The sequence below is a fragment of the Chrysemys picta genome, chromosome 1 (assembly GCF_011386835.1).
Source record: "Chrysemys picta bellii isolate R12L10 chromosome 1, ASM1138683v2, whole genome shotgun sequence".
Classification (NCBI taxonomy): Eukaryota; Metazoa; Chordata; order Testudines; family Emydidae; genus Chrysemys; species Chrysemys picta.
In genome coordinates this window covers 348,692,258-348,711,886 of record NC_088791.1, presented here as the reverse complement: position 1 = coordinate 348,711,886, position 19,629 = coordinate 348,692,258, and the positions used below count along the sequence as shown (strand labels likewise).

Genomic DNA, 19,629 nt, shown 5'->3' with positions numbered 1-19,629 from the left:
CTTCCCCCGAGGGCAGGGCCTGATGCCTGGTTCATCTCCTCGCCCGAGGGCTGGGCCTAGCGCCTGGCTCACCCCCCCTCACTCCTTCCCCTGAGCGCAGGGCCTGGCGCCTGGCTCACCCCCCTCGTCCGAGGGCAGGGCCTGGCGCCTGGCTCACCCCCCCCTCACTCCTTCCCCTGAGGGCAGGGCCTGGCGCCTGGCTCACCCCTCCTCCCCCCTCCCCTGAGGGCTGGGCCTGGCGCCTGGCTCATCCCCCCACCCCCATCCCTCCCCCCAGGGCTGGGCCTGGCGCCTGGCTCACCCCCCCTCACTCCTTCCCCCGAGGGCTGGGCCTGGCACCTGGCTCACCCCCACCCTCCTTGCAGCGGTTCCGGAAAGCCATCCACCCCCTGAACTCCTGGCGCACGGCGACCACCCACACCGAGGTCATCGACGTCCCCTACACCATCAACCTGGTGGACAGCGACTTCGGCAGCCCGTCCCAGGGGAGCAGTGAGGCCTGAGGGGCTGGGGCTGGCAGCAGAACCGGGGCTGCAGGCAGGTCGCTGCCAGTGGTGCCCTCTCCGCTCCGGGCAGCTGCTCCGGGCTCCGTTGTAGCAGGCGGAGGCCGCGGCCGGCGCTCCCGGGTCCCGCTGGAGGCTGCAGCTGGCCCCTCGCCTGCAGGAACCTGCTGCTCTCCAGCCACAGCGGTGCCAGCAGGGGGTGGACTCGGGGGGCAGGACTCTGCTCAGGGCTGTGGCCAGTCCGCCGCCGGGCGCGTCGCAAGAGGGGCCTGGCCTCTGAACCGTCTCAAAACGACAGGGAAAGGATTGTACGCCAGAGAAGCGATTGCACGTGCTCCCAGGTGCCCCCCCCCGGGCATGGACAGAGAGGGGGGCAGACGGGGGGCCCGGGGCGCAGACAGAGCTGAGTGCTCCTGGCCCAGCTGCGTGATTCCCCAGCGCTGAAGCGAGGCTGGGCTGCTGCTGTCCTAGCGCTATCGTCGGTGCCGGGGACTGGCCAGGCTCCCGGGGGCTGGGCTTGTGGTGGGGGACACCTCCGGCTCTGCACCTGCCAATCCCACGGGGTCTAGGCCCTGGGTTCCTCGCCTCGGGCTTGGGCCTGGCCGGCCCATGTGTGGGGTTCTGCCCCCGGCGCCTCGTGCCAGGCTATGGAGCCTGTGTGGCTGACTGCCAGGAGTCAGCGCTGGGCTTCCTACCACTGACCCTGCTCGGGGTGGCAGCTGGCAGCACTCAGGCCAGCTGCTCCGTTGGCCAACCCGGCCATGGTGCTAATCGGCTCCTGCCCTGGTCTCAGCCTGGGCCCCCAGGCCCCATAGCAGGGCAGCAGGGGGCGGCTGGCAGGGCCACAGCCCAAGCGTGCCCCGGGGCGAGGACTTGTGGCCAGGGGGTTGGTGGTGGCACCAGGTTCATGGTGCACGGCTGGGAAGCACCTTGCCCTCCCCTGCTCCACGGGAACCGCCCAAGGGGGGAGGGCGGCAGCTGCTGCGGGCAGGGCTGGCAGCGGGAGGGGGTCTCTCCATGCGCTGGCCCTGCCGAGGGGCTGGGTTTGGGGGGCCCTGGCTCGCAGGCTGATGGGATTTCTCTGCTGCTGAAATAAAGGCTCAGTGTTTCCTATAGAGAACTGGCCAGTCTCTTCTTAGCGCCCCACTGGCGGCCGTGGGCACAGTGCTGCCCGGTCCCTGCGTGGGGCTGCTCCGGCCTGCGGGGGAATAGGCCAGCAGGGCCTCCAGCTGTATGGCAGCATGAATCGACACCCCCCCCACACACACACACAGACACCCTGCAGGGTGGGGGAATTGCTGGGAGGCTGCAGTACTGTGTGCGGGAAGTGCTGGGCCCGCCCTGGCTGCGCAATGCACGGCCGGCTCCTCGTGCCCCCCCTGCCCCGAGTCAGCACACGGCGCGGGGGAAGGGAGGCCGGAGGTGGGCCCGTGCCAGCACTTCACCGCACTGGGCACTTTAGGTTTAAACCGTCCCGCTGGCGCTCAGCCCCCAGGAGCTGCCCTAGCCTGGGCTGGGTGGGGCTGTGAGTGACGCCCCCCTGCACCTGCAGTATCCCCAGCCAAGCCACAGCTGCTCAGGGCCGGCTGCCTGCCTGAGGCCTGGTCGAGCTGCCCCGAGCCAGCCCTGGTGCGCGTGGCAGGGGCTGAGCAGGACTAGCCGCCAGGCTCGCTCTGCTCCTGGGGGCATTGCTGGGAGCGGGGCCCTCTGGGAGGATTTGGAGCCTCCTGGCAAGACAGCCGGGCCCAGCCGTGTAACCGGGGCGGGGCTGGGGGTTGGCCTGGACGTTCCAGCCATGGGCACGTGGGCGGCTTGGGGTTAGTTTTGGCCCCCCAGGCGCTGCTGCTGGCAGGCGGCTCAGGGCTTTTCATGCCCAAGGCCAGCAGGGGAGACAGATGCTGCCGTTCCTGCCTGCTGGGCGCTGACTGCTCCGGGTCTGATTCCCCCCCCTGCCAGTTCCGGGTTGACACTGATCTTATCTCTGCAGCTTCCTGTCCCTGCACCAGGGCCGGCCGCAGCCTATGCCCAGCCTGGCCTGCCACGGTGCAGGGCGCAGGCTCCCAGCGGGGAATGCAAGGAGCTTCTGGGGTGGGGCAGATAGAATTCAGGGGTGGAAGGACCAGCGGCTGCAGGGCCTCTTGGTCATGGCACAGGCTGCCCTGCTGGGAGCAAGGCCCTCGCTCCCCAAGAGGGCTGGCATGAGGGGGTGGGGTCAGTGCCCCTGCCAACGCTGGGAGAGGCAGGAAAGTTGGCAGCATGTTCAGGGCTGGCTCATTAACAGAGTCACACCCCAGTGGGGTGGGGGGGGGGAGGGCAGGCAGGGCCCCGGCCCCCTGTGTGTGTGATTGCTGTGAGACACCCCACCCCCCCCCCGGTATCATGGAACGGGTGCTAGAGAGCACCCCACGGCCCCCTGGCTGCTACATGTTGCCCTGGGGCCCCACCTGCTGCATTTCAGTCACAGAATAACTGTGCCACCCCCCCCAGTGCATCGGGGCAGCCTCTCGCCAACCCCTCCTCCCCCGGTACAGGGGGTGTATCTAGGTGAAGGGCTGCGGGGATCGTACCAGGATGCAAACCAGCTAGTGCCCAGGGCAGCGGAGCTGGGGGGATGGGGGCTCTGCTACCCAGCCTGGGGCTTGGCCTGTCTGCGCAGTGCAGGTGGCCGGGTGCCCGTTCCTCACGGCAGCGCCTGAGCCAGCCAAGAAGAGACCCGCAGCCCCTCGCTCAAAATCTCCTACATGCTTTATTGGATTGAAAACAGTTTTATGAAATGACAAAACAAATCAGACTTGGCAGATGCATCACAATCGCTGCTTTATAAATGCCACCGCCTTCTCCAGCAAGCATCGGCGCGGGGCGCCAGGCCCAGCTGGGGCACCCCTGCCCACGGGCCGTGCTTAGGGCAGGGAGGAAGCGGCGCACACCCGGGCCTACTGGGGGGCTGTAAGACACCCGGGCCTGGGCTACACACCTCCCTGGGGCCCTTCCCACCCTGCTCTGGAACCACTGCTGGGAGGGAGGTGGGCGCTGCTGCCAGGCAAGGCCCCGAGGCTGCTCTCAGCGGGGTGTGCTGAGCTGGTCTGAAACTGCCCAGTGCAATCCAAGCTGCGTGGCTCGGGACCAGCCCTAGGCTGGCAGGAGCTGGCGGGGTGCAATTCCCATCACGGGCTGTCAGGGAAGGGCACATGACCCAGGGCTACCTGGCACACGCTGGCAGCCGCCGCCCCTCCAGCAGGACGTCTCGCGGGCCAGCCAGGTGGCCAGCAGCAGCCAGTGGGGCAGGAGCGTGAGGAATCGCAGGCACTTAAGCAATGTAGAGGATTTTTCACTTATCTCAAAGCAACAATGTAATCATGTAGCTACCGGCTCTAAAACTCCTCCTTAGCCCTTCCTGGAGACGTGACATCCAGTATCTTCCACCAGCTACAAGCAAGGGCCCCCGCCAGCCCCCCCTCCCTCCTCAGGGATCTTTGCAGCCAGCCCTGCTCCCCCCGAGAACACAGGATTCCTCCCCACTACAGCAGGCAGAGCGCCAGGCCCCGCGCCACGGGGCTCCTTGGTGGGTGCCCAAAGCCTGGGCGCTCCCGCACGGGGAGGGATCGGGCGTGGGGGGCAGCGCCCAGGGCGGGCAGGGAGGGCTGGGTGCGCTCCTTCAAGTGAAGGTTGCAGACAGGCTCCAGCCGGCCGCGTGGAGGTAGCAATTGGTCACGGACCCTGCTCTCGCTGGGGGCGCTGCGGGGCTCTCGGCTGCTGGCCCTGCCGGCCTGGGTCTAGTCTGAACAGGGAGCAGCGCTGCAGAGGGGAACCCCCCTGGGCCAAGGCCAATCGCTCCTCCCTGCGAAACGTTCCTGACAGGCCGTGCTGGCCGCAGCAGGTGGCCCACCAGCCGAGAGCCGGCTCTGGTTCTCCCCAGCTCCTCACCCTCCCCGTGCTCCTCCCGCTGCAGCAGTCCAGCCCCGAGGGGCAGACACTGGCTGCCTGAAGCTGCCTGAAGCTGCCCTGGGACGTAAGAACTCCTCACTCCCCGGGAGTCCCTGCTCAGAAACCAGGAGCCGCGAGCCCCAAGCCTGGCATTAGCTCCCGCCGTAGCACCCCCCCAGCCATCGCAGCAGGGAGGACGCCGGAGGAACCCCCCAGGGGCATTAGAACCACCCCCGGGGGCAGAACCGCCGCGTCCCTCCTCGGCTGGCTGCTGGAACTGGACACGGCCTGGCACAGCAGGGCCGACTCCTCTTCCAGCCATTTCAGCCCCTCCCCCAGGTATCCTGCCCCTGAGGGGAATTCTCATTCCCCAACCCCGCTGGGTCCAGGCCCCGGGAACGGCCCTGATCTGCAGCCCAGCCTCTGGCCCTGATCCTGGCCCGACTCACCCAGGCAGCTCAATGAAGGTGCCCGGCTGTCCCCAAATGGCTTGCGGCCCTTCGGCCTGGTGGGAGCTGCTCTGGGGTTCGCAGCACCTGCCTCCCCCACACCCGACTGCCTTTGCCCAGGGCCTGGCCCTGGCCGAGGGAAGCTCGCGCTGCCGAGGCTGGGAAGGCTGAGACAGGGCAGGGCCTGCTGGGGGATCCTCACGGAGCAGGCCCTGCTTCAGAAACAAACCCAGCAGGCTGCAGCCAGCTAAAGAAACAAACACTGCCTAGAATAGACTTGGCCACGGTTCCTGAATGCAGCACCACCAGCCAGGCCCTGCTCTCTCCCCACAAAGCCCTGGCCCCGCGAGCTGGCACGCGCCTTCTGCTTTCCCCTGCCAAAACCGCAGAAGCCCCATCCTCTCTCCCCAGTCACCCCAGCCACGGGGCGCCTGTCCCAAAGTGCCCTTCGCTGCCCACCCGAGAGAGGTGTAAAGACACGCACCAGGCAGCTACCCCTAAGAGATCGCAGCGGATTCAACCCTGAGTAGCCAGGACTCGGCCCTGACCTCCCGGAGCCGCTGCCCCGGCCCAGGCAAGAGGGAGGCCAAAGCCCTGGGGGTGCATAGATGCAAGTGGCGGGTCCGGCCCAGAGGGACCCCTCCCCTGGGCAGGTTCTCAAGCCGATCAGGAGCCATGCGTGCAGGAGTCCCGAAGAAGCCGAAAGGGGGAAAATCAAAGCCCGTTAAACAAACCCGAACTGCCGTGTGGCCGAGCGGAGGCAGGGGCTCTCGGAAGGCATGAGAAGCCATGCACAGCAAAGCAGGGGGCTACTGAACTGGAGGGAGGGAGAAGGGGCGGCTGGTTTCCACGTCAGGAAATAAATACGTTTAAAGAGCTCCCCCCCCTGTGGATTTTACACGACTTGATTAGGAGGCAGAGGGTGTCTGGGGGCGGGGAGGGGGTGGGCAGTCGCAAGCATCCCACCCATGTGGCTCCTGGAAGGGGTGGGAAGGGTGCCCTCGCTTGTGGCTCTGTGCCCCGCCCCTCCCTGCCCAATGGATTGGGTTGGTGGCCGGCTTTCCTCCTCCTCCTACTTCTTGGGCTTTTTGAAGATCTTTAGGGGGAACTTTTTCTTGCCCTGGCTGGAGTCAGTCTCCTCGCCCGTGGAGCCGCTGTCCTCTTCCCCGGCGTTCTTCTTGGCGGCCAGCTGCGGGATGCGGGTGTTCTTAGCGTTGCCGGGCCTGGAGTCAGAGATGGGGGAGGGCGTGTCGGGCTCGGTGGAGCTGGGGCTGTGTGAGCGGGAGGAATCGGAGTGCCTGATCTCCCCGAGGCTGGCGGACTTCTCCATACCATGGTTCAGCATCATCATCTTCTTCGCCACCACCGGGCTCTCGGCCAGCCGCTCCTGCAAAGCCCCCAGCGAGGAGGCCTCGCTGTGCCTGCTGCCTCCGTTGGAGGTCGGGGCGCAGCCGGCAGGGTGGCCTGAAGCAGCCTCCTCTGTGGACCGGGTCAGCATGGGATGCCTGGCGGCCAGGAGCTTGGGAGCAGAGCCTGGGATGCGCTGCTGGTCGCTCATGTACAGGAAGGAGGAATCGGAGTCGGAACGACTTAGGTCTCTGTGGGCGGGAGGAGAAGAAGGTCACAACAGAGTCCCGTGCCCGGAGAAGCCTTGCACGCACACGCACACACATGCACAATGGCTCAGCCCGGCTAACACAGTGGAACTCTCCCATGTGCTATTCTGCAACAAGCCTCCAGGAGCAAACCAGTCCTGCTGCTCTGCTCCTGCCAGGCCCCGTCCTGCTCTACCGTGGTGCTTGCCCTCCGGGGGGGCTGCTGGCCGGCCCAGCCGAGCCAGGACTTGCCCCGCCCATGCATGCGACTTGGCACATGGGGCAGAGCTGCTGTCTGCAGCTAGTGGGAACCAGGGCAGGTTCCCTTGGCTTCGGCTGTCCGTTCTGTGCCCTTGTGCCTGGAATCAGGGTGATATAAAATTATTCTGCTTAACTGCCAGGGGGCAAATTTGTCACGTACCCATGGGAGATATACAGCACAGCGATTGCTATGTCTTAACTCAGGAAGTTCCTTCGAGAGGAAAAGTCGCCAAACTCCAAACCTGGAGACAATGGATCTGTCTGTGCCTGCGTCCTGTAGCTACCTAACTGCTTAGTTTGCAAAATAAGCAAGGAGGGGGCAAGCAGATGAACAATAAGGGGTCACAAGAGGGGCGGATGCATGTAGCTTGCTAATTATGTATGGGAATGATGGCAAATTTTGGCCAATCATAGAGCGATAGATTATCATAAGCAACTGCATATAATGCCTTGCTGTAAGTGTTTTCTTTGTTCTTGCTGACTTATGAGCTCAAACCCAATTGCAATTGAAATAAACGGATCGCCCCTCCCGGGGCTCCTTGCTTGACTAGCTGTGTCCGTCTCTCCTAATTCCTCAGCTGGAACGGACAGGGATTTCTATGACAAGGGAAAAGCCCCGGTGCGGATGAGGCCTAAGGCCAGGGAGAAACGCCGCTGTCAGACAGAGCGCAGGGGCCGTGGGGGCAGCACAGAGGGACCTGGGGCCCGCTCCCAGGACCTCGTCCAGTGGGCAGCGGCAAAGCTCTCAGCCCTGCACTTCCTGGGCTCAGACAGCTGCAAGAGTTCAGCTTCACGCCATCTAGCTCTTCAACCACCAGCGATAGCTTTACTAACACGGCGGCGTCAGCGTCTCCTCCAGCCCGGTGAGCTCTGGCTGGGCAGGGAGCTCCCCCGTCTCTGGTAACGGTACTTTAGCTTAAACCTTTCCTGTGACTTTACCCTCCAAACCCCGCATCTCTCCCCTGGGACTGCCATGAACAGAGAGAACCGAGCAGACTGAAGAGTGGATCTCCCCGCGGAGTGAGTGCTAGGTCTCTCGGCCTGGTCTCCAGGGCATCGGGTCTCATTTGACCAGAGCAGGGTCCCACTGCATTATCTCAGCCTGCAGGCATGCGCACAGCCCCTCTCGGCTCTAAGTCTGCAGACTGATCTAAGACAGACAGCGTTCATCTGGCTGTCCGTCCCCCCCCCCTTGTCCCCCCCCGGCCAAGGCAGCCAGTGCAGATCTCTGACTGCAAGCGTCACCATTAGAGGTGAGGCTTTCCCACGCAAAGCCATGCCTGAATGAACGCTCCTGACGCACAACCGACCCTGCCAGCCAGACTGCACCGTGGTTTGTGCCACCAGCCTCTTGCCAATTCTTGCGTTGGGAAGGGATTGGCCAGTGGTGAGCCAATCCTCAGGGGACCTTTGGTCTTTGCAGAACGGAGAAGGGGGAGAGAAGGCAGGGAGGGCTGCAGCGCCATGCGTTTCTCTTTGCACCCTCAGTTCTGAGCAGCTGCCGGGGTGCAATGGGTCCACTCGACACTGCTGCAGCCAGCAGACTCCACCGCTACCCCCGCTGGCTCTAGAAAACCCTCTGCCGGACTCACGGGACCCTGCGCAATGAGAGGTCAAGTGGCACATGCTCTTGTCTGATGGAACTGCTAGGGCTTCACCTGGGACTTCCTAGCCCTGCACAGGCTCCTCCCACAGGGCGAGACCCGCATGTGACAGCAGCCTTTGGAGGGGCTCCATGGATCTTGACCCACCCCCCACGCCTTCAGAGCCAGGGACAACAACCATACGTCCCTTTGTAGTGGTTGGAGGTCGGGAGGAAGGAGAGAGGGATCCAGAGACAAGAGGGACAAGGGAGAAGGAAGAGAGCAGGGGAAGAAGAGAGGTTAGGCTCCACCATCCTGCCCAGCTGTAGCTCCTAAACCAGCCACCTGAAGCCGACACAGGCCAAGCCTTTCGAAAACCGGTGCCTCCAGTTAAACTGCCAAGCCCTCCTTTTGGAACCAAATTGGTGGCCTGGGTTTCCGAAAGCCGGGCCGCCTAGCGGCTCTTCTTGGAGTCGGCGGTTGAGATTTACCCCTGTGAGTTGGAGCACAAATTCCATCGGTTTTCACGGGATTTGTGAGTCAGTAACCCCCAGCCACTGGCTCCCGTGGGAGCAGCCGGGTGCTCGGCCTTATGGAAAACCAGGTCACCGATTTGGGTGCCAAAATAAGGACTCAGAAGTTGAACTTTAGGCCCCCGTTTTTGCGAGTCTTGGCCGCATCGTTACAGTGTTTGACTTTTCTTGTAAATGCAGCCAAGTGTGTTCACAGGCACCAAAGCCACGTGACCGACAGTGTGAGGCTAAGGGCATGAACGTCTGATTTACAGATTGCTGCATGTTCTTTTCTAGGCTCACCTACTCGTCCTAACTCACGAGTCCAGGTCTGCCGAGTGCCAGGGGTGGATGAGAGAGGGGAGGGCCACGGGCATGAAATGGATAGAAGCAAACTCCTAGAGACAGCAGAATGTGGAAGAATGGAAGGGGAAAGGCAGAACACGTGTGGGCTCCTCGCCTGCCCATTGATTGCTTTTCTCTCAACGGGCTTCCACTGCCCGGATCACACAGGACCTGGGATGAGGTACTCTTGAGCTTTCTATGGATGGATTCAAGGCCGTTCAGCCTGAGTGTGCCATAGCGGGACCTGGCTCCCCACCCAGTACATACGGCCCTCCTGTCTTTTCTAGCTGGGGCCAGCTCTGGGGCAAGGCTTACAGCAGAGCTGGGCCTGACCTCCTGTTTGGTTACGCTGCTGCCCTCAGCATCAAGCAGTCTGGGACTGGGAAGAGGCCCCGACTCACTGGGGAGCCCCATCATTGATTCCCACTCCCCCACCCCATCTAATGGCTCTGGCACCAGGTCTCGGACAGCCCCTGCTCCCACCTTAGAGATGAGGGGCACCCAGGTGGAAGACTCCGTCTCCCGCCCCCTCCCCACCACACGAGAACCACTGGCACAGCATAGGAGCAGGCGCTGGAAAGCAGAAACCCCTGTGCACAAAGCATCCGCCACCCCCAACCCTGAATGTTAACATTCAAAGCCACACTCCAGGCTCCAGAATCAGAACAGCGCTGACCTTGTTTGCACCAGGTCCTCTGAAGCCAATTGCAAAAGAGAAGCGAAGAGTGAGGAGTTTGTGACAGTCAATCCAGCGGCCCGGCCTTTAGAGAAGGGTCTGTCAGTATTCGCGGGACATGGCGGAAGCAGATGGCTAAGCACGATGCAGTGCCCAGAGCTACTCACTCTCTTTCCTTAGGGGAAAGGAAGAGGCTGGCAGAGACACTTCCCTGGCAAAGGCTCGTCAACAGCCGTCTCCTGGGCATTGCTGGAGCTAAAAGGAGCCAGACATTGTATCGCAGAGTTTGGGGCAGTACCCGCCTCTGTCAAGGGGACTCCTGGGTTCTGTTCCTGACTCCAGCACTCTCGGGGGGGGGGGAGCTCTGTGCCGCAGTTTCCCCATGTCATGCTCATCTCTCTTGGGGATGTTGCACGGCTCGACTGATGTCTAGAAGGGGCTCCGAGCTCCTCAGACAAAAGGACTAGAGACATGCAATAAAAAGCTGCAGTTTGACACACAATGAAACAAGAGGTGAATGAAGCCTGGGGGCCTAACTGGCCGGCTCTTCTCCCGTCTCAGGTCCTTGCTTTGGACAGCGTAATGATGGCCACCCTTCCAGGAGACATTCTCAACGGGGCAGAGGCGTCCGTTGCTAAGGAAGTGCCCTTTTGCAGGCAGGTCTCCTCCAGGGGCACAGAGCAGAAACAAATCCGAAATCTCGCTCTTTCAGTGAAAACGACAGAGTCAGGGTCACAAGCGACCACTATGATCTCCGCCTGGGAGCTGGGGCGCAAGCCAAGCCCCCTTCTGCCTCCGACTTGCAGGTCTGCAGGCCTGGGCTTTTTGTAGGGCCGGCAAACGCACATCTGCCCAGAAGAGCAAACAGCTCTGGGGAATAAGATGCCGCTTCTCGTGACAAACTGCCCTTCAAGCTGACGTCAAGACTCCTAGCGTAACCCTGTTTTCCAAGGACTGGGCACTCGGTTATAAGAACTTACTCAGGGCTGTACCTTGCCATGGAAGGTGTTTCCAGACCTTTACCTGTCAAACGGGACGGGCCTGACTGGACTGAAATTTGGCAAGCAATTCACCTAAATTAGATTCAAAGGGTTCTTTGCTCTTCTTCCACAAACGATAAATGAGCCAAGACGGTGCTGGTTAATAACCCACTACGGAGCATGGGCAGGGCCACTTTCCCACATGAATTTTCACAAGGCTTGTTGCTCCAGAATGCACACCTCTAAAACGCACAATTAGTTCGTGCTTTACAAGTGCTGTGATTTGTGGCCTGTGGCTCAGAGGTTGCTCTGAGCCATCAGGAACATACTGAATCAATAGCACTCGTCTTGGAGAGATCTGCTTTGAGACACAAAAGCGGAGCGTGAGAGTCGGGCAGCTGAAGCCCGGGCTGTGGAAAGTTCTGGACAAGTTGATTATATCCTGGGGAGTATGTAGAACTAGGGCGACCACTACTAATGCAGTCTGCTGTGCTTTGCACTTCTCTAGCATTTCCTCCGATCTCCACCCATTTGCCACCCACTCATTATTTAATACTGCCACTGAGCTACGAGAGAATTCCCAGCTTTACAGATGAGGAAACAGTCCAGAGAAGGTGGAAGAGAACCCAGGACGCCTGAACCCAGAACCCTAACCCCAGGCCCTAAGCGCTCAACCATATTCCTTCCATAACTGCGTGTTTAACAGCAGCTTCTGTCCTGAACTAGGGCTTGCTGGAAGTTAATCTAACAGTGGTAGATTCTCTGCCTGCTATCTTCAATCCCATGACCCAAAAGGTGCTCTCAAGACACGTCCATATGATAAACGGAGAAGCTTTTCCTGTTTGTTTTCACTCATTGTGTGTGAACTGAATTGTGGCAGAAGGCGCCCTGGGCAGCACAAGAAGTGGAATCCTCTACTTCAGCCACAGAACAGCTAGGCACACGAGCAGTGTCAGCACAAGCTCTTGTCACAGTGGGCTTCAGCCATCTTCTAGAAGGACCCGTCTAGGGAAGAAGAGGACATTCAGTTCCCAAGGCCTCTCTGCTGACACTGCTCAGAGGGCTGCTGATCAGCAGTGAGATGGTCTGAACTGGACCAAGTCCACTAACTGATTTCCCATAGGCCACCAAACAGTCATCACTGCCTTCTAGTCATTACGGACATGGACCAGACTACAGCTGGTAGCCGAGAGCTGAGACGCTCATCGCTCGGCCATCCACTGCCATACGACTGGGGCTGAGACACAAAGGAGAGTGTCAGTCTGAGCTCGACTTCCCCGGATACTGCTGGCCCACGTCACCCCCTGAACACAATGGGGCACGTCAGCTCCTGCCATGTGCTCCCAGCAGCACTCACCAGGAGCTAACCACTTACACGCATTTGCAATTTGCTTGAGAAGAGCCAAAGATGAGACAAGGTTTCAAATAAGGTCAGCGTGTGCTTGATTAGTCGTGTTACCTTTGTTCCCGCAGGCACAGCACCCAAATAAAAAGACCGATTTAGTCGGGGAGACAGGCAATTCTCAGCCAAAACCACAGCACTTCATTGGTTAATCACCACTGAGAGGACAGATGAGGCACTGGACCAAGTGCCTAAAACCGCTCCGCTTACATGGGAGAGAGACTAAGGAAGCAAAAGCTGTAGAAACCAAGGAACGATTATAGCCCGCAGGGAAAGGGTACAAGGACTCCAAGAGGAAGAACGCCACAGCAAGCATCAGTTCCGAGGCACGGCAGGCTAGAGGGAGCTAGAAAAGAAGGAGCGGTATACCCAAAGCTCTCAGCGTGACAGCGAATCCCCGAGGTGACGTCAGGAGGGGGCAGGTCGGGGGCGGTGTCCATCTGGAGGATATAAGAGGAGGAGGTGTGATGGTAATAGATAGGGTGGGCATGGCAAGCAGGAGAAGATGCAGTGGTGGTGGCGGTGGAGGAGCAAGAGGTGGAAGAGGCGGTGGTGGCGGATGCTGGGCTGGTTCCATGAGCGTCGGAACTAAAAGACTGTCCAGAAGTGAGGCTGTGCATTCGACGAAGAGCAACTCTGCCTGTCAGGTAATGGGCAGGCTGGCCCGGCTCGTTCTGGCCATGCACGTAACTCTCTACCAACCTCTGAGATCCGAGGGAGTGCTGCGGGTCCACGACGCGCTGGCGGACACCGCTCGGCAAGGGGGCAGCTGTAACGACAGAGAAGAGAACACTGACTGCAGCTGGAGAAGAACCCGTGCACTAAACCAGCCAGGCTGCACTGGCATAAAGCCACCATCCCATGTCAGCATTACAGGTCACAGATCATCAAACTCTGTGCCAATGGAGCACCGCTTTGGCCCTTTTAGCCATCCCGTCAGGGATGCGGTGAGCTGTGCCGATTGGATACAGAAGAGGCGTTACGTCTTTGCTTCTGCTTCCATCAATGAGCAGCCCAAGAGAAACAGGGTTTTACATTCCTTATTTTATCCCCATGCTTGTCATGGGTGACCAGAGGGGAGTGTGCACTATCAGAGGTTTATATTACTAGCTTGAGACTGAAGCAAGGGGTCTGATTTTGATTTTACTGATACCAGTTCTACCCCAGTGTATTTGCACTGCTTCCAAGGAAATGCTCCAGATTTACCCCTTTGCTGCTGAGAGCGTGATTTGTCCTTTGATTAAGTACAGTTGCACTTCAACTGAAGCACAAGGAAAGCTTCCATTAAAGGTGCAGGAATCTCTCAGCACTTTCACAGTGTGCCTTTGTCTGCAGGGTTGGATGGCTGAGATGCCCAGTGCAAGACAAGGGAGGACTTTTTGAGATCTATCAGCTGGTCTAACCAATGTTAGTAGGGATAGTTACCGGTTTTCACTATTTTATACACCCACCAAGTGCAGATCTGCTCTGAAAAATGACATCAGCCGGTTCCCTTTCCACATCAGAGTGCTCAGTTTGCAAGATTTTTTTTTCCAATACCAAATTCATCTTAGGGTCTGAAAGCCAAGCTGGCTTCTTTCCTTCTCCTGCATTGTCACAGCTTTTAATGCCAGAAGAGACCATTGCAATTATATAATCCGACTTCCTACATCGCACTAGCCAGAGAACCTCACCCACTCTTCCCTGCATCAAGCCCGTAACTTTCATTTCAGCATATCCTTTAGAAAGGCCTCAAATCTCAATACATCGATTTCAAGTGATGGAGAATCTACCAAGCCCCGAGGTGAGTTGTTCCAATGTTCTTAATTGCCCTCAAAAAGTTGCACCTTATTTCTAGTCTGGATTTTTCTAGCTTCAGCTTCTGACCATTGGATCTCATTATATCTGTGTCTGCTAGATTAAAAAGACCTGTTCTGTACGTACTTGTAGACTCATCGTACCCTTCTCTTGGAATACGGTTCTCAGGCCAAGTTACAGGCGGACAAATTAGAGTATAATCTGAAAGTGGTGGGGCAGCACAGGTGTCACTGAGGGCAGAGCTTGGCCTGCAGAATCTAGGAGTAATTGTTCACATGCTCCGGTGATGAGTTCAGTCTAAAACCTACATAGAATAGAATAGTAGTGGTGCTCCCCGGGCCAAAAGACAGAAAAACCATCTCTACTTATATCTTCTCTTCAAGGCTCTGAGCACTGATAAACATGGAGCACCAGGAGGGCATTACGGAGTCATTTCTCAGAGTAGAACCGACTTGGGGTGAAATTCGCCCCTGGACAGGAGGCCAGCACATGACCTAGGCACTAAAGTCTAACCTGGGACATAAGCCGGTCCCTCTGCAAAGGGTAAATCTCACCCTCTGAGCGTGGCGAGTGCTGGTAAGATAAATCCTTACCCAGTGCATTTATAAAATTATCCCCAGGAACCAGCACTGAGTGGAAATCACTACCTTCAAAGTCTGACCATTCACAGCTGTGGATTCATGGCTTGCTTTAGCTGGTGTGTGTAATTATGGGCTGTAATGCGTTTCTAATGTGGTAATTATAAGCGGCAATGCGTTTCTAATGTGGTAATTATAAGCGGCAATGCATTTCTTGCCTGAACTTCCGTATGGATTTTTTTTTTTTTATTGCTGAGTACCAGAATCCTTGAAATAAAAAGTTCATGATAATGAAATAAAGGATCATTAATGTTTAGGCCACCACCCCTTCCTTCTTGATTTCCAGACTCCTTGACCCTACCCAACCCAATTCGGTGCTCCAATGAGGAGAGGCTAGGATGTGACACAGGAAGTTCTCAACTGTTGCTTGCTAAATGCAACCCTGGTGGAGCTGTGCTTGGCAGACAGTAATTTTGCACAGTTTTACAGCATAACAGTGATGTCTGATGGCACTACCACCTCTCTGTGTTCTTCCATTCTAAGCCCCAAAGCTCTTCAGCCACCAAAACTTCTATCCAGGGTGCCTGAACTTTACCCAACTGAGGGACACCCCTCATTTGCCTGAATTGGAGCAGATGAGTCTTGCCCCCGTATGCAGTAAGGATATATCCTGCAGCGACTTCTGGTCTCTGCAATGGCCACTGAGATCAAGACAGAGCAGTGCATGCTGGGACACAACATTCCATAGGCTGCATCTCCCTACGGCAGTCAAGGGGCTGCACTTGGGGCTGTCCTATTCTGTACGTTTCCTTTGCAGGGGGGTTCAAAACTTTCTGGCGTCTAAAGATGCATACACATAAGACAGTGATGTCAAAATGGTTAAAAAGGTGAATGGACAGAAAAGCTCAGAAGTGAAGTATAGGGAGAGCTCTTTTGGGAATTGAAGAACCAGCAAAACGCTGCTGTCAAACCCACTCCACAGCTAGGAGAACCGGGGATCCTGTGGTTCAAATACGTACAGATTCCGGAATGATCACTGCCTGGGTATATTGCAGTATAAGGGGAATGTCACTGTATAGTAAGAAATGCAACAAAAATAATCCAAACTGCTGTCTTAACACTCTCAGGGTTAGCCACACGGTTTCCTCCAGGAGATTCCCACTGGTGAGGGTCTCCGTTCCCTTACTGCTATTCTCTGCAACCAATGATTCTTTCAGAGGCCCTCTTTCGACTGTGCAGCCTAAACATTTCTAGAATTTCTTTCCTGCTGGATCCTGAACTGAAATAAACCTAACAAATCAAGTCACGTGGAGCTAAAATCCAAGCTAAATCTCTAGCTCCTGAAACACTCGCCAGGAAGGTGGCCGGAGGAGGAGGAGAGAGCTGGAGCAGCAAGGGGCCAGATCTGGGGTCTATTCGGGCTATACGCCTTCCTCTTCTTCAAATGGAGCGCTGCTGACATGAACCAATGTTGGCACAGTCAAGCGGCCCAGGTGGGGTCTTCTGCCTTCGGAGGAGAGGCTTTTCTATCACACAGCTGGAGGACGGGGATACGTTTGTGGGATTCCAGATCTCCTGAGGGCTCTTCTTTCCTTACTGGGACACATCCTCCTCACCAGGCCTTTCCCCTCCTCCATGCTGGGGCCGGTCTCGGGCCTGTGCTATACAGGAGGTCAGTCTAGATGATCACAATGGTCTCTTCTGGCCTTGGGATCTATTCATGCTGTTCATCCCCCAACTTTGTCCCTTACACTCCTGTCATGCCGCTGGGTTTTGTTTACCAAGCTCTTGTAGTGAGCACGGGACTGGGAGTCAAGGCTCCTGGGTTCAAATCCTGCCTCGGTCTCTGTGGGTACGTCTACATGGCGGTAAAAGCCCTACGGCACAGGTACAGCTGGCCTGGGTCAGCTGAATCGGGCTTGGGCTGTAGGACTAAAAATTGCGGGGTAGACACTCAGGCTCCAGCTGGGGCCCTGCGCGGGTGGAGGGTACCAGAGCCAGGGCTCCAGCCCGAGCCCGAGCGTCTACACAGCAATTTTTCAGCGCCCGAGCCCGAGCCAGCCATAGATGTTACCCTGCTGCAGACATACCCTGTGTGGTCTAGGGTAACTCACAACCTTAGTGTGTCCCTGTTTTACATGAGGATACTCTGACTTATAAATATAAACAGATTGTCCATCAAAGGCCTTGATTACTTTTCTGGGCCTGACTTATCACCTTGGTACTCCAGGTTTACCCCAGCATAATTCCACTGAAGTCAATGGCGTTCCACTGCTGTAACCCAGTGGTGGATCAAACCCTAACCATCTGGTATCTTGCTCCCTGCTTTGTGGATTAGCAAGATGACCCCAGCCTCTTATATTTTAGAGGCAGATCTCCAGGAAGCTCCACATTCTCCCTCCGCCATCACACGCAGACAGGCTCTGTATCGTGACAACACTTCCACTGAGGGAGGATTAACCAGTGGAAGTGGGGAATTGCTTGAGATGTTCCCTCCATGCAGGAGCTGTATGCGGTCTCCACTGTGCTGTATATAGCATCCAAACAATCACATCTGTGGCCGACATCTCCCTCCACCAGCCCGAATCACCCCAAGAGAGGGAGGGCACTGTTGTTATTCATACTCCGGGTCCTCCAGGAAGGGGGAGGGGAGCAGGGAAGCCCTGACCAAAACTGTCTTTCAAACCTTGGTTTTAAAAATCCAAAACACAAAGTGAGGAGGAAGGAGCGAACATGCAATTCTTCTTCATCCCAGCAGACTCTGCCCAGAGGTTAGTAAAGTTGCTAATGTCTCACTGGAGAAGAGCATGTGAATTAGTTTTTGTGCCAAAAAGTTGGAAAAATTGTGGATATATTTTAGTCCAGCGGGTGAAAAAAACAACCAAGAGAACCAAACCGGGGTGTTTCCAGAGGGACAGATCCTCCGTGGAGATAGACGAGCGGTCACTGAACCTGCGCCCCAAAAGCCAGGCCGCGTCTGGGGTTAGCCAATCAGGTTTGAAAGGGAGAGAGAAAAGTTTGATTTACAGGTATAATCATCACTGGCACTCAGCAGCATTCTCAACCCGAATGGGACAGGAATGGATCAACCACAGAACTGCCCTCCTCCCCTAAGGGGCCCCTGCACACAGGCAATGGCACTCCCTGAGCCCCAGGGGGCGGGGCAATAGTGACACTGAAGGGTCACTCGTGTCAGGAGCCCAACTTGAGATGCCATGGGCTCGGTTTGCAAAGGCGCTGAGCACACGCAGCCCGCCGTGAGCCAGACAGGCTCTTCGTTGATGTTAATCAGTTTGGCTTCATTACGTCAGCTGAGCTGGCCTGATTTTCACCAGCTGAGAACCTTGGTCATTGATTTGAACAGGAACTGCAGGTGCTCAGTACCTCAGAAACCCAAGCCCTAGGGATCTCCCGTGGGGGGGCACCCAAAATCTGAGACGTGAAAATTCAGCCCAGGGCCCATATCACTTAAGGATCAAATCTGGAGTCTTCACTCCGATTTGTACTCAGGGGTTTCCATTAAGATTTGTGGATATATTTTTGCCTGGTTAAATCCTAGCCGCAGGTTCTCAGGAACCTGTCTCCTCGGACAAATCCCTAGCTAGCACACCTGTCATGCTTATAATGAAGCCATCACTAGTAAGTGGCTCCAAGTCAGCTTCAGCCAGGTTATCGCCGGGACCCACTGCTCCTCCAATCACACAATGCCCTCTCTTCCTCTGCCCAGCTCACACTGAGAACTTCCTGCTCTGTCTTCACTTCTACCGTAGGCCGCCACGAAGAACATGGGCAGCAACACGTCTCTCCATCATTGGAGCTAGTAAGTACTTCTGGGGTTAATGGCTTCCAAATACCTCCAGCAATGGAGGTGGGGCTTATACTGACATGCCAGCACTAGAATGACTCTCACGCTTTCTCTGTTGGTTTAAAAATCAATATGGCTACACCGTTCCCTTCCAATATATCCCAGCTCTCTGCACCTATCTATCTAGAGTATCACAGTGCCCTCACTGGAGCAGTAGCTAAGTGCTAACTCGCCTCAGTGCGCATCATCTAGCAGAGGATACATACACTGCATGGACATGGGAGAGACAATCTCTTCGTCCAGATCGTCCAGATCATCAGTCATGATGAAGTGCGCTGGGTTGGGCCGGGAGGTGCCCACCCAGCTGGGATCGATGTTCAGGGCTGTCACTAGCGTGTGGATGCCTGGGTTGTTGACAATCTGGAAGCCACACAGCAGCTCGATTTGGTGCCAGCGGTGTAGGCGCTCCCGCAGTGCGGCCGTCACTTCGCTCAGGGCTTGCCTGAAAACAAGATTCAAACAAGGGAAAAGGAAAAACAAATGAGGAACAGTGGAAACAAATTACACCAGATAGAAGATCCCAGTGAGCCTGAAACAGGGAGTCAGAAGATTAAGCTGAGATTCCTCTCTCTGTGTATTTCTCCAGACCGCCTTGCATAGTAACCACTTCAGAATGGGATTTTTCTGTGTGTTAACCCCCAGACAGGTTCTCAGTGTGACAACAAGAGTCAGTGTCAAAGTATCGTGATACAGCTCTGAGCCACGCAAATCTCAGAGTCTTGGGTTGGGATTTTTAAAGCTGACCAGGAGATTTTAATTCGTTTGGATTTTTACGGGTGCTGTCTGGCTAACACCTCCAGCTGGCTTGGAAAATCTCAACCTGGAAGACAAGTAAGATGAATGAATCAATTTTAAGATGAATAAGCGAGTGGTGTCTGAAGCTTTACCGTAGTGAAAATGAATGAGCCTTCAGGTTATTTGGTGGATTAGTGTGATGGAGTTCACAGGTAGCTATCTTCTCAAAATCCCAATGAATGCTTCCGCCATGACAGGAAGGGACTTACAGGAATAGATCTATCAGCCATATGAACAACTTCACCAACCACCGAGGGAACATGGCCACAGCATATAGCAACAGGCTAGAGCAGGAAACCCTGTCCAACTGGAACCTCAGGGGAGAACATCCCTCTCTCTGAGCAGAAACATGGGATCTGTAATA

The 19,629-nt window shown here is 56.9% G+C and overlaps 2 protein-coding genes across 17 annotated transcripts in view; one reads left to right on the top strand and one right to left on the bottom strand.

The window, feature by feature from the left end:
• Positions 1–1,623, top strand: part of LOC101953418 (sodium-dependent proline transporter-like) — a 45,652-nt gene extending 44,029 nt beyond the window's left edge. For all 9 annotated transcript variants that reach the window (XM_065581891.1, XM_065581888.1, XM_065581889.1 and 6 more), the window contains one exon: positions 366–1,623. In XM_065581891.1, coding sequence (XP_065437963.1) covers positions 366–503 — 138 coding nt within the window. In that variant the 3' untranslated portion in view covers positions 504–1,623. The remainder of the gene's footprint in view (positions 1–365) is intronic.
• A 1,607-nt stretch (positions 1,624–3,230) lies between these two features.
• STIM1 (stromal interaction molecule 1) overlaps positions 3,231–19,629 on the bottom strand; it is a 164,348-nt gene continuing 147,949 nt past the window's right edge. For 2 of the 8 annotated variants that reach the window (XR_010597942.1, XR_010597943.1), the window contains exons 11-14: positions 18,677–18,912; positions 12,933–12,999; positions 4,674–6,474; positions 3,231–4,021 (exon numbers count right to left, since the gene is read on the bottom strand). Coding sequence is in view for 5 of the 8 variants with exons in the window: in XM_065581886.1 (XP_065437958.1) it covers positions 5,949–6,474; positions 12,600–12,999; positions 17,502–17,582; positions 18,677–18,912 (1,243 nt within the window). In the remaining 3 variants the exon portion in view is untranslated. Of the gene's footprint in view, positions 6,475–12,599; positions 13,000–17,501; positions 17,583–18,676; positions 18,913–19,629 lie in introns of all 8 variants that reach the window. The other 6 variants (XM_065581886.1, XM_065581887.1, XR_010597941.1 and 3 more) reach the window with 5 other exon arrangements.